Below are 13,788 nucleotides of genomic sequence, written 5' to 3' on the forward strand. Positions count from 1 at the left end.
AGATAAAAATGAATCTAGGAGATGGCTAGTCAATCCATGGACCATTGAGAGCTGACTAATCCGGAACAAAAATTTTTCCTTTCACTGCTTCCATTCTCATTTTGGTTACATATAATCATTATGTTTATGGCATATAAATGCAAAATAGATGAATTGCCACTAATTGGAAAATAGTAAGCATGGAAGAAAAGCATTTTATTTGATGATATGTGGACTATAAATAAATTAACAGGCTTTTAACATATAAAGAACGGATCTAGTAGAAGAAAACACATTATCAATGCTGAAGATGATGGCACGTATGTCCTTTGAGCAAGTTTAGTTACAGTTCTCATAATACAAAACTAATCTTTGAAATGCTTGGTAAATATGCTGATTCTGGGTACAGATGAATCCTCCACTTCTGAAGGCTTGGGATGGGCTCCGATTGAGGTCTCCAATACATGTCCAGCGATTTTTTGTACCCTTTTGGGAAGTACACCATTTGGCATGATCCTGATAGGAACTAAAATATGAGTGTCTAGATATCTTAATTGCTTTGATGTTGTAGACATGGTAAGGAAGGGAGCAGTTTGAAGGAAGCTCTTGTCTCTTTCGCTGCCAGGTTTCTGTTAGCAAGTGTGTCTTCAAGCGTTGAGCCATCCAGGCAGCAAAGATGTCTAGAGTTTATAAGGAGAAAAATAGTGAGGTTAGTATTTATACTTAGATAAATCCCTGAAAATATCCTCAGCAACAGAATCATCATTCATCCCTGATATGTGTCTGTCACAAGCAAAATAAGAACAACATGATTGAGTTAGTGAATGGGAGAACATTTTGTAGATGCTAAAGTGATATTCAAATTAAAGTTATTATCGTTATTACTAAGATTATATTGGTGTCTGAAAACATCTTCTATTCTTCACAAATAAGGGAGCAATGTATGTTTTTAGCCTGAAAAGACTTTTGGAAAGAATAAGGCTGGAGAAGTAATCAGGGGCCAGCTTCTAAGGATCTTCATAAACCCATGCCAAAGTATTTGAATTTTCCTGAAGTCAATGGGAAATTTTTGCAGGGGTGTTAGTGAGGGAATTAGTAGAAACTGATTTATGATCATAGATATCAATTGAGAAGCAATGTGCAGGATGAATTGGGAAGGCTACATTAGATTGAAGACAGGGAAAACACCAGCTTATCACAGTAACTGCGATAATAAACACAGGTGTGGACTGTGGCCATGGCAGAAAGTTTAGAGGATAAGATAAATATGAGAGTTATTAAGGACCTGGAACTGATTGAATTTGATGATTTAATGAGGGTGAGGAAAAAGAGGGATTGAGAGTTCCCACGTGAATATGTAGAATATGAGAAAAAAGAGTAGATCATAGGGATAATGGTGACATGAGTTTGGCAGGTTGAATTTTGTGTCATTTCCAAGTAGGAATGTCCCACTCACTGTTGAAGACATCTGTCAGTGCAAAGGTCTTGGGTGGAGATCTAGACTTGGGAATCACCCGAGGGCTTGCTGGAACTGCCTGGCATGAATATGTGGATAAGATAAGCGTGAATAGAGGACCACATGGCAACCTAGTCACATAAAGAGTATGCAGAGGAGGAGGACCTGGCAGAAGAGACTTAGAAGAAGTGGGAGGAGGACCAAGAAACTGCATTCTCCCCCAAGCCAGCGAGGGGGATGTTTCAGAAGGGAAAATGTTCCAGCAGTGCCAAATTCTGCAGAAGCTATTTCTGTCCTCTTAATTTTGGGATCTCTAGTGCCTAACACAGGGCTTGGCAAAATAGTAGGCATTCAGTAAATTTTATTCAATATTCAAAGAAGGAAGGAAGCAAGCAAGGAAGACAGTGAGGTCAGTTAACACAGTCACTGGAGGCCGGGAGAGAGACTGTAATGTCTACAGATGGAGGGGCAAGACTGTAGTGGAGGAGCATTGAGCAAGTGAAGGCCCTAAGGAGTTTTCTAAAAATAAATTAGAAGAAAAGAAGAAACAGAGATAGAGGAAGTCTAGAATTGAGGGACAGTTTTTAGGAATTGTTTGTTTTCTAAGGGGCTTGTAGAGCAGGAGAGCTGAATGAGGGGAACAGATCAAGTGGATGAATCAAAGTATCCTGAGGCTGCAGTAAGTTCCCGGGCACAGCGAGTTCACTGCTTCTGTTGGGGATGGGAGGAAACTGGGAAAAAGGAATGAAAATAGGCAAGACTGTTGAGGTTGGGGTGTGCTCTTAAAGTGGTTTCTCCTTAATGATCTCTATTATCTCTATGAAGGGAAAAGTAAAGATGAGAGCGAGGAGGCAGGGCAATGTAAACGCCTTGAGAGTAAGGAAGTCTTAAAATAATGGCTTAGGGGATGGAAGAAAAAGGAGACAGTTGTGGTTCTGTGCCCAGTAGAGGCTAGACGGTTTTCACCGGCCCCTGGCTAGATGGGATATTTTTGTGGTTGGATCAGCAACCCTGCTATTAAAGTGGAGCAGGCGAATATTTGCATTGACCCTTGGCTTCCCTTCTCCCTTTCCTTTCTTTTTCCTCCCTTCTTTTCTACTACTGTTCCTCTGAATAATCAGAATATTCCCTCTTTGTAATCCAAAGTGAATCCAGCAGCCACGTTACGTCGTATTGTTTGATAATGGTCTTTCTTACCATCAAGAAAAGAATCAGACTTTGCAAAATGAAGGAAGTTTTGCCCCTGGGTTGACTGAAGTGTGGCAAGGTGACGGGTAGGCATCTTTGCTGAGCTGGACCTGGCACACAGCTGGGGTATGTGAACAAGGTCCTGGTGAAAGGTGACTGGGATGGAACAGCTGTAAACATTTGGGTTGCAGACCAAGAGCTGAGAATCTGAAACAAGAAATACTAGAGTTGAGAATTAAGACACAAATGGAAACACTTGTTGATATTTTAGACCTTGTTGTGAATTAAAAAAAAAAAACTAAACAAAAACCAAAAACAAACATATTCCCTTCTTTAAAATAATAGCCTTCAAACAACTTTTGATTTAAATAGTTGACACCTACTGATCACTTCCTACTTTGCAAGCATTGTTACATGGCTTTACTAATTTAATCCTGAGAACAACCTTATTATTAGGTAAGTTCTTTGATCATTATCCTCATTTTATTGTTGAATTAATGGAGAATTTATGTCACATGACCAAGGTTAAAAAGCTTGCAACTGATGGAGTTGCTGTTCCGACCCAGGCAGGCTGGCCTTGGAAGCCATGTGTTTTTCTCCTGTGCGCACACATACAAAAGTGGAGATCATCCAGCTTCAAAATGATCCACTCATCAGCGTGCACACCCCATCTCTATGCTGTTAAGCTCTCTAATCATTTCTGGAACCCGGCTAGTTAGGCTAAAGCTTAATTTGGGTGAGAGGCTTAGTAATCCTTTCCGTAAGTTGGAAATTTGATGAAAAATATATTTGAAACCTCTTATGTCCATATGTAAATCACTCTTCACTATTTAGCAGCTTCCTCAGTAAAAAGTGATTGGTAAAACAGCACTCCTACTTTCTCCTCCCCTACCATAGTTTTCCAAATCTGAATATTTTTGGCCATTTGAGCTTAAGATCTTAAAGGAGGATCATCTGGCTCAGGCTCAGAAGTGTCACGACGGCAGCCTTCAGGCAACATGAAGTCTGCACAGTTTAAAAAATAAACAAGATTGAGACCACATTTAAAGATCAGAGAATCTCTCTCCCTCCCTCCCTCTTTTCTGCTCTTACATCCTCCCCTAGATTTCTGCTCCTTCTGAAAAATACGGACATGCAGGTCTGCATTCCTGCAGAGCCACAGTATGATGGAGCTGAAGCTTTTGAGGGAAGCTGGGGGAGTGGGGGTGTTCAACACCCTCGTGTGCTACTGTCCCCACTGCCCATGCAATGTCCCCCTGTTTCACCCATTTTTGTTACTTACTTCGCCCCTACAGACATTTGAAACTACTGCCTCTGATCAAGTTCAAAGACCTCGCTGGTGGACCAGAAAATCAAGGTCCAATAAGTGAGCCTGCCCAGGATCTCCCTGTGACAAAGCTAATGTTAGAATCTGGGTATCAGAGAGTGTATGAATAGAGAAGAAAACGAAGTGATACATTTATTCGTGCGTTTCCAAATCCTTCCTTCCGTTTTGCTAGCTCTCTTTCCCACACCCCGGCGTTACCTATTGCTTCATACTGGCGGTACTCGAAAGTGATGCAGATGCCGGCTTGTCCGTTCCGTCTCCCCGTGGGTGGGTAATCGTAGCCTTCTTCAGGAACTGGAGGAAACTGGGGAATGGAATGAATCAGCCAGAACCCCTGGACTCTGTTCCACAGCAATAAACCTAACAAAGATACAGTTAATGCAGATATATTAGAAAAACAAAGCACCTTTTTTTAAAAATGGAGTTCAAAGATACAACATTTAAGCCCTTTACCCTTCAGGCTAATGTTCTATTCAGGTAATAATCACAAGGATCATGCTCGTTTTTCAGAGATTTCAAAGCCAATTCAGGTACACATCACGTTGTGCCATTACTGATAATAAGCTGCCACAAAAGGGAGCTGGGACAGCCACCCTGTGAAGAGTTAAGAGGAATTTCATGTTGAAACTACCAGCAAGATTTGTTTTGGCAGAATGCAAATTTGCTAAATTGGAATTTGACCTCATTAAACTATATAGTCACCTGGCAAGCTTCAGATAATGTCTTTACTGCTAAGCAGCTAAGCTATTTTCAAAAGCCAGCTGAGAAACAGGGTTGAAAGAGAAAATATCAAATGAAGAAATGTACTTGCAGTAGTTTGTTGTAAGAAACCAATGCTCATTTATGTGCAGAAATCATCCAATTCCACAAGCTTGAAAAAAAGAGGCAGAGAGCAAAGAGAGAAGCCATTTTCTAAAGCATCCAAGTTAATTTTGTTTAAAAATCTCTATAGAGCAAAATAACATGAAAGCCAGAAAGGGAGAAAACAGAAAGGTTTTCATTGTCTTGTGACATGGCACAAGGAACCCTGTGCAGCAGGCACCTATGACTATTTCTGCATTCATAAATACATCAGGATAGCTTTGGTATGCTAAACGAGACCTACTTTCCAGTATGCATATGACCGTGCAGACAAATTCAGTCATGTTTGCCTTAACGTTAGAGTAGAAGCCAAATACCTTACAGTTGTTTTGTTGTCAAAGAACACACTTTAAGGACGCACACTGTCACTCTCTCAGTGGATGTAGAATCAACATCTGTGTTGAGATGGAAAATGTTCAAAGTTCAGTTGCCTAGAGGAGCTGGATGACCTGCTGGGGCTCTCTTCTGCCTGGATAAGTGTGTTGTTGTGTGACATCCTAACCTCCAGGTGCAGATGCCACAGGATGTCAGGGCCCTTGTTGGCAGAGGACTCCCCCATTTGCCATCAGGTCCCACTGCTTTTCCAGTCTTTTTTGCCAACCCTTGTATCTACTAACAGGGTGGAGTGAGAGTGGTGATGGGAAGTTGTCGAAGGAGAGGTTGGAGAGTGTGGCATACTTATAAAAATGCTTGGGTTCCATGCAAATAGAACCATCAGGAGGGCAACTTAGCTAAATCAAAAGCTTTCAATGCTCATGGCATTGACAGCGATTACAAATTATATTCTTAATCAGAGGTTGCAAGCTGGCAGCCCACAGGCCAAATCTAGCCTGCAGATACATACTATTATGCTTGCAGAGTATTCTTCAAACTTTGAATTCAATGCCAACGTTTAAAAACGGGGGAGATTTTCCACAAACACTAATTTTCAACATCTCCTGAAAAAATTGCATTCCCATAAGGCGAGCTGAATAGTAACTGCTCCTTTAGACCTAGTACATACCCTCCGTTGTCTAGTTAGCTGCCAGCCCAGCCCGCTTGTCTTACCGACATCACTTGCCTGCTCCTGAAGGCATTTGACTTTGGAACCTTCTGAAGAATTACTTGTTGCCATGGAAAGTTATTCATGGTGTATTAAGTTGAAAAAAAGGTTGAAATAGTCATTACAATAGATTTATTAAAATGTTTCAAAATATGTGTTAGAGAAAAAGTAGAACATACTAAGTGTGATTATCAAATGAATATTAGGATTACAGATTTTTTGTTTACTACCATTTTGAATTTTTCAATAACATATATACATATGTACATAGTTTATAAATAGGAAAGTACCAAAAATTACAATAATAAAACTTACTATAATATATAATAATGTATGTAACAAAATATATAATAACAGAAATTACTATAATATAAAAAACTCTGTTAAAATAGTTTTTCAAAAACATTTATTTCAAATGAAACTTTAGGAAGAGTGAGTTTTACTTTATGTAAATAATACCTCTATAAACCTGACTAAAATATGTGTATACACACACACACACACACACACACACACACACACACACATATAGTCTGGCTGGTATTCCAAGTAGTCAATACTTGGATTTCTGCTTTAAAGTATGTATTTTAAAATATGTTAATAAATGGGATTTGTGAAAAGGATACTGCAAAGTCAAATTATATCATTACAACATGTGATACCAAAATCACTCCTTTTGATAACTTAAGCCACTAACAAGAAAAGCTACCTTTTTAGTGTAGAATGTAAGACTACTCAAGATGGAATGTTTAAGAAAATGTTGATTTCCAGGGAAGGAGAAAATAGGAGCCTTTGTCATACCTTTGGTGTGTCCGTACTTTCTGCCGTGAGTCACAGATTTAGGGACTCCATCGTTGTATATTAGATAGGCTGTGTTGTTATTCTGCAGGAACATATTAGGGTTATAATGGCATAAACCTTTCACTCATAAATGCTCACAACATTTCTACCAGCTACCCAGCCTGCAATACAGAACTGTCATTAATACACATGAGAAGTCATCCATTCCCCTAATAGTGAGCTTTCCCATCGATATGAATTCTGTGACAGGCAAGACGGGGGCAGGAAGTCCATTCGCAGCCAGGCACGCTTTTGTCTTGTGTGACGGGAGCCCCATGTATTGTGATGTGCGTGTGAGGGCAATATTCCTATTTCTTCCGGTTGTTTGGACCCATGTTTCTGATTTGGCAACTAGTGTATAACAAAGGAGTCTTTCAACATTTGCTCAGGAAATGAAGTAGGAACAGCTAGCCAAGGATTACACCTGGCCTTTTTCCACTGATATTATAGGCACAGCACAGAACTGGCTGTCGGGGCCCGATCTCCACCTACTCTGTGCTTCACCGCTCGGTCATAGCTTCGTGTTTAATCAGGATTCCTCATTCTTTGCTTCTGCTACCTCCCCTTTAGGGGAGGATTTTTCTTCAATCCATTTCTCAGTGTCACTTCACCTTTCTAACTTGACATTTCCCTGCTTAGAAAAAGTGGTGAAATTTAATGTATGATACTGGATTTCCTCTGCTGAGGCAAAATGCGAGTAAATTCTCCAAACAGTTGGCTAAATCTCTGGGTCAAAATGAAGCTATTATTTTGATAGTATCTCTTTGTCATGTTTTGGAACCTTTATTCTGTGTCCTTCCATTTCAATTGTGTCATGATGCAGTGATTTTTATTGAAGCTAATAATGTCGACATTAAAAAGTCTCTGTGACATAATTAAAAGCAGGAAGGGACAACTCATCTCCTTAAAAAAGGCCCTTGCTTTTCTCTCAGGAAAAAAGTCAGTAACTGAGTCTCTTACAGTTGCTTCATTATTTCATGTAATCTAAAAATTGTTTTTAAAAATGCACAACATGGTCTATGTAGCCTTCTTGGCTACCATGTCTAGGAATATCTGGGAAAGTAAGCTGTTTTCTTACCTGCATTTTCCGTAACTGACCATAGCTGCCATGGGCGCTCGTGTTTTCTGCTGGAGAACTCTGACAGTTACCTTACCCTGTGAGCCTGCACCGAATGTGGTGATGAGGCATATTGTGTGGCTTTGGGGTACAGTGTGGAAGGGCTCTGGGAAGATTTGGTGAGGAATTTTATTCTTGTAAGAGATGCAGTTTGTCATTCTAACCAGGGGTGTAACAGTCAGCTAAGGCTAAGTGAGGTGTAGCTCTAGTGAAGAGAGGCTCTCTGGTAAAGGGGAAAGATCATGAGCTTAAGAATAGGCAGACCAAGGCCTGTGCCTCTGGACAGCTTTATTCCTTTAGCACATACATTGGGTATTATTTTGACTACTGAATGTTGAACAAGAAGGGTACAGTCTTTGCCCCCAGTCTAGCAGGAAGTGTGATCAGGCAAGTACAGGCAACTGCGATGTCATCTGGTAAGTGTAATTATGAAGGTGTATGGAAGGTTCTCATCTAGAAAGACAAAAGAAGGGAAGCAATTTCCAACATAACCCAGATATTGGCCTAACTTGATGTTTGAGATTTAAAACCGGTTGGTCTGATCTTGCATTCTACTCTCTGCTACAAGTTCAATTCCAGGTCAGAAGGTAGGGGGGTTATGTTCTCATGGCCACCTTTGGCACATAGTCCCAACTTCCACAGAATTCTCAGTCTTATCTGGATATCACCCATTATTGTTCTTCTTCTGTCTCCATGCCAAGTGGACATGGAAGTCAGCCCCTTTGCTGTCCTTTTCTTCCAGAATCTATCCCTCAAAGCATTGTATATGAGCAGGTTCTACTGAAGGTAATGAAACATGGAGCGGTTTTCCATCACCATGCTGATCTGCCTCTAATCTCCCTCCTTACTTTGTATACTTTTAAATTCCTAGCTCCCACTGCCCCCTTTTTTTTAATTTTGCAGAGCAGTTTAGCTCATCTGCCCTCCTAGGCTGTTGGGCTAGTTCTGCATTTCTGAAGATCGTTATTATATTCTGCCTAACTAGACCCATCTTCCCCGGCTAAGGGAAATGACAGAGGCTTCACAGTGTTGCTCTTTCCTTTCTCCTCCTGGATGGTCTGCCACGGGGAAGGGAACAATGTGCTCATTTTCTCACTGATGGTTTATGCTCCAGGTTTTTCATCCTGCAACCTTGGAAAGCAGAAGCAGCTGCAGGTAGTTTTGATTTGATATAATAATATATTAATTCAAAATTGAAGAATTTTTAAAAGCCCCTAGGACAGTGTTTAGAGCATCACATGTGCTCAAACAGCCTGCAAGTAAGTTTTGACTTTGTAACTTGGCTCTGAAGGCTGGCCTTAACGGCAGGTGAATAAAGTGAGTATTAGCACACACAGTGACAGCTCTCTGCCCCTTGTGAGTAAACACTCAGACACGCGCAGGAGTGCCGGAGGCTATCTCAGTGTTGCTGTGGGGATTAGATTAGCTGACATATGTGAAGCCCAGCACATTGTAGTGCTGAGTTATCTTATATATTTACTTCTCTGTAAGTTATTGTTAGGAAGTGCATACACGAGTGTAACTGGATGTTAATTATTGTTCAATGTTATTTGTCACCCCTGGCTGAAAAGCAGCTTCTTGTCACTGAACAGCAGATGATGCCTGGAACGTTGGGATACGGCCCACACTGAGGCAGGAGGCCTCCTCACCTGTGTCTCTTTGGCTGGTTAGCTCATCGCCTGGTGAAGTCCACATAGCAGGTTTACTCTCCATTCAGGCAAGTTAGTTCCAGAGCCTTGAACTAGAGCCCTAGCTCTCAACCTGCTATTTTGAAAATGATTAATTAAAAGGAAGACCAAGTGGTCGGCCCACCAAACTGGTCACCACCATGGCATAAACAACTCATGACTCACGGCGTACTGATCACAGATCTGTATTGCGTTGTAATAGGAGAGGGCTCTTCTCTCTATTTCCATTACAGGGATAAGACCGCAGGGCAGACTGGCGGAGGTTGGCAGCCAGAAGACTTCAGTATGTAACTAGTTCGCACCTTGCCCAGTGATGCCGTTGGAAATGTTGCCGAATGTATTGAAAATTTGGCCTTGCTGTGGAGTTGGCTGACGGGTTCCCTGAGGTCTTGGTTAGATTTGTTGAGATTCTGAGCTAGCTTACTTCCACTTGCTAGGATTGGGGGTTGGGTAGGTGAGCAGTTAAAATCTTTTGGAAGCTTTGGAGTCTGTTTTATGCATTTTATGTCAGTCAAATAAATGATTAACTATAACATACCTCGGAGGCATATGCTTCATACAGCTGTTGTAAGGTCCTTCCCAAAACACTCTTGGTGGTGTTCATTAGCTGCTGACTCCTCCTCCAGCCTCTGCTGGTAGAGTCTAGGTATAGGTACTCTAACCCAGTCTCTCTACTTTTCTCGTCTTGCCTTTTAGGTAACTTATAAAAGGTAAACCTAACAAAGGAAATAATTATGAATTACTAACATTTATCGACCGTTTCTCTGATGGCAGCCACTGTGTTAAGCACTTAAATATATCATTTCATTTACATTTCACAGAAGGCTAAGGGAAGGTATTTGCTCAAGCTCACTGCCTCTTTTTGCACATTATCATTGCTCCTTCCCAGAGAAGGAAATGCAGCTCTGGCTGTGCATGTTCTAAAGACATTTACTGGCCTGGAGGGTGGGATCCCTGTAGTGGAAGCGCACGTGCGTTAAGAATGGCTTTCCTGCTGTGCCCACCATCCGTAAGGCTGCAGTGGGGAGAAGGCCAAGGACCAGGTCTGGACTGGAGAGGTCTTGGTCTCTGCTGCCTTATATGCTTGGCATGCTCATCTCTTTGCAGCTGGCTAGCCAGGTCTGAGATTTGGGTTTGGGCTTCAGGGTGGCTTTCTTGACACTCTGGCCTGAGCCACATTCTTCAGCTCAGGTGATCAGAATGCTCTGCATTGAGGATTCAGGGCCAAGACGCGCCAATTAAGTAAGTGCTTTGCTTTCTTCACTCTTGTCTTCTGTTTGTGTATCTCCTTTGGGTATCTCACAGGGAGGGCAGGTGGTTGAGCCCACATGGCATTCGGACACTCTTGGATCACCTAGGCCCAGGGTTTCTCAATGTGCTCTATTCACATTTTGGGCCCAATCAGTCTTTGTTCTGGGGGTGAGTCCCATGCACTGCAGTACCCCTGGCCTCTGCCTGTTAGATGTCAGTAGGCCTCTCCGAGTCGTGCCAATCAAAAGTGTCTCCAGACATTGTCGAGAGTACCTGGAGGGCAAAATCGACCGGGTCTGGCCAAATATTTTCTAAGCACGAACCCCACAATTAACCCTCAGATACTCACAGTGAACCAGGCATTGTGGCGCACTCACTATCACCGCCTGTGCTGTGCGTGTTGTGTACTGGATACACAACAGTGGCTCACGCTGCCCATAAAAGCATCACCTTTCACTCGGTTCTCATCAGTCATAGCTTCCATTTATTCTCTTTCCTACCCTGTCCAGGGCAAGGTCCTCACATGTGGCAGGAAACCTGAAATTGCTCTGTGGTGCTGTCCCCGTGTTACTCGGCCCTTTAACTGTCACAGTAAGTTGTGGTGGCTCGAGACTGTGGCTCCCTGTCTGCTCAGCTCAACATTCTCTCTGACAGATATTGCTAAGTAATACGTCCACTCAGTTGTGGCAAAAATAAATTTTACGTATCGATCACTGTGTGGTGGCCCACCAGCGAGAGGCTTGTGAACTATCAGGGCACACAAGTTACGAACTAGTGCTTGTTAACATTTTTCCTGGGTGATCATCTCCAATTACATTCTGAAGACTCTTGAATCTATTTCCAGCCCAGACCTCTATGCTGAGGGCTAGAGAAACCTAAATGCAAAGATGTCCCAGAGACCCCCAACTCCATATTTTTGAAACCAAGTTTATAGTATTTGGTTTCAAATCCACTCATTCCCTGCTGTTAGGGAACACAGCCACACAGCCACAGAAGTCAGCCACCTGGAAGTCCTTCTTAACTTCTTCCTCTCTCCTACCACCCTCAGCGCATCCATTACCGAGGCTTCTTCCTCTCAGTCTCCACTTCTCTAACTCAGATCCATACCTCCTGTCACCTGTAATGCTGTGGAAGTCCTATTGGTCTCCATGACTCTAGACTGGTCCCCTTCAGCTGGCCTTCACAGTACTGCCAGTGGGCTTTCTCAAGTGCAAATCTGACGTTATCAAGTCCCGGCTTGAAGTCTTTCAGTAGCTCCCTTTCAAGGTCAAGTTCCGACTCTGCAGTTCAGCACATGAAGCCCTTTCTGACCTTGCCCTCACCTATCTCTCTAAGCTCCCCTCCTGCCACTCCCCCACGTTCTCCTGAAGGGCCAACAGTACTGCACTGCTTCCAAACTCCCCCCATCGTGTCCTGCTCTGGACCTCCTCACTGCTTCTTCACTGGCCTGAGATGCCCTTGTGGAGTCTCCCTCGTCTTTTTAACTAATTGTTCTGAAAACTGAGCTGAAAACTACTTCCCAGAGAAGCCCTTTGGGCTCTAACCCCCCTAATCCCCACTTGTGTCCTAACCACAGAACTATGAGCCCTTTGAAGGTAAGAACTACGTTTTGTTCATATTTATATTTTCAAAACTCAGCACTGGGCTGCTGTGAACTCAGTAACTGTTTGCTGAGAGACTGAGTGTGTCTGTGTTCTTTAGCCTGAAGTTTACACAAACCTTGATGCCAACCATAAAGGCAAAGCTAAACACCCTAATTAAAGAGCGAAAAAGTGATCAAAGCTTTAGGGGAATCATGACTATAAGGCAAAGCAGTGTTTAATCTCTGTGACACTGCGGGAGACCAGTGACCTCCCACCCACTCCAGCAGCTCCCTGTGCTGCCTGAGAAACAAGGTGACCCAAACAGTGCTGTGTGCCAGCAGGCCCTCTCTCTCCTTGTCATGAGGAGAAGCTCCAGTGCCGGGAAAACAGTAGTCCACCTCCTCTCATTTGTCAGTCTCTAAAAGGACGTTGGAAGGGTTCTGTTAGGAAAGCCACAATGCAATGAAAGGAAATTGCCACCTGAGAGTTGTCAGCTCTGCTGCACCTCTGTGGCGGCAGCCTTGCCCTGCTGAGAGTGTAAATCAGGGCCTCCAGGGGCTGCTCAGCTCGCTCCCCAGGGGATGCTCCCTCACTCGGAAGCCTACCCCGATCTGGATGTGTGGCCCATGTACACACTTTAACTTCCTTTCTTTTTAAGGGGAGGGGCAGGGTGGAAGTCTCCTCCGGAACCTCACAGTTGGCCACCAATAATACCCTGGCTTTCTATTTGCACGCGCCAATCCCTGCATTTCATTTACCTACCAATCCACAGCTTCACCTTCTTCATTTCTGCACGATATTGTTGTCGCCTTCATGACCCCAAAGAGGCCAAGGAAGAGCAAAGCCAGGGTTTTTCTCAGAAGTCTTGTGGTCATTTTCTGTCTGTCACCTTTACTCAGTGACCCAGTGGGAAGCTTTCCCCAGAGACCGCGGAGTCTGAGTTTTGGGTCTCTCTCAGACTGTGCTGGCTCTGATGTTTGATTCTGTTTACCTCTGCCGTTTACTGTTGGGGCATTTTCTGAATGGGACGAGTCCCGTGTAATGGTGTGATCCTGTCACAACATGTCAGCATGACTCCGAATGCCTTTGTGCTGAATTGTTGACTGGTTTGCAAAGTCATCAGAAAGTTCTGGAGAGAAAAAATGGGATGTGGAGTTAACCCTTTGGAGTGAACATCATGTAGTATGAAGTTCCGTGGACAGGAGAACTCCGTGTTGATAAGTAGATGCTGAATTAAATCTATCCTGTTTTTTCCCTGATGACTGTCTCTCTGTGAGTGAGAGCAAATGCTTGTGGGTCACACATTGAACAGAAATGACAAAACCTTATGTCTTAAAAACAATCGGCATCTATCACTTGTAATTTTCTCTGTCTCAAGGAAACGTTTCCTAAAGGGTACTTCAGAGGGTTGCTTCAAAGAAAGAGCAAATTCAGCTGTATTTTACTGAAGATGTTT

General features: G+C 42.9%; 1 protein-coding gene across 2 annotated transcripts; it reads right to left on the reverse strand.

Moving 5' to 3' along the window:
• Window positions 1-201: 201 nt before the first annotated feature.
• Window positions 202-13,239, reverse strand: DNASE2B (deoxyribonuclease 2 beta). 2 transcript variants are annotated; one of them, XM_010987154.3, is made up of 6 exons: window positions 13,095-13,239; window positions 10,037-10,214; window positions 6,655-6,736; window positions 4,149-4,244; window positions 2,633-2,830; window positions 202-659 (listed from the first exon to the last, which is right to left on the reverse strand). In XM_010987154.3, exons 1-6 carry the CDS (start codon window positions 13,205-13,207, stop codon window positions 319-321), a joined length of 1,008 nt encoding a protein of 335 aa, XP_010985456.1. In that variant the 5' UTR covers window positions 13,208-13,239; the 3' UTR covers window positions 202-318. The 2 variants fall into 2 exon arrangements, with proteins under 2 accessions (XP_010985456.1, XP_031319580.1); XM_031463720.2 differs by having other exon boundaries at window positions 236-659; window positions 4,149-4,310; window positions 13,095-13,210.
• Window positions 13,240-13,788: the final 549 nt, after the last annotated feature.

Source organism: Camelus dromedarius, chromosome 14 (assembly GCF_036321535.1).
Source record: "Camelus dromedarius isolate mCamDro1 chromosome 14, mCamDro1.pat, whole genome shotgun sequence".
Lineage (NCBI taxonomy): Eukaryota > Metazoa > Chordata > Mammalia > Artiodactyla > Camelidae > Camelus > Camelus dromedarius.

Excerpts from the sequence above, each read along its gene's own strand:
- DNASE2B (XM_031463720.2), bottom strand. The coding sequence starts at position 13,207 with ATGACCACAAGACTTCTGAGAAAAACCCTGGCTTTGCTCTTCCTTGGC. Across the intron at positions 10,215-13,094 it reads GAAGGTGAAGCTGTGGATTG|GTTTACCTTTTATAAGTTAC; the intron begins GTAGGTAAATGA and ends TTCCTTTGTTAG. Across the intron at positions 2,831-4,148 it reads CCGCCAGTATGAAGCAATAG|ATTCTCAGCTCTTGGTCTGC; the intron begins GTAACGCCGGGG and ends TTCTTGTTTCAG.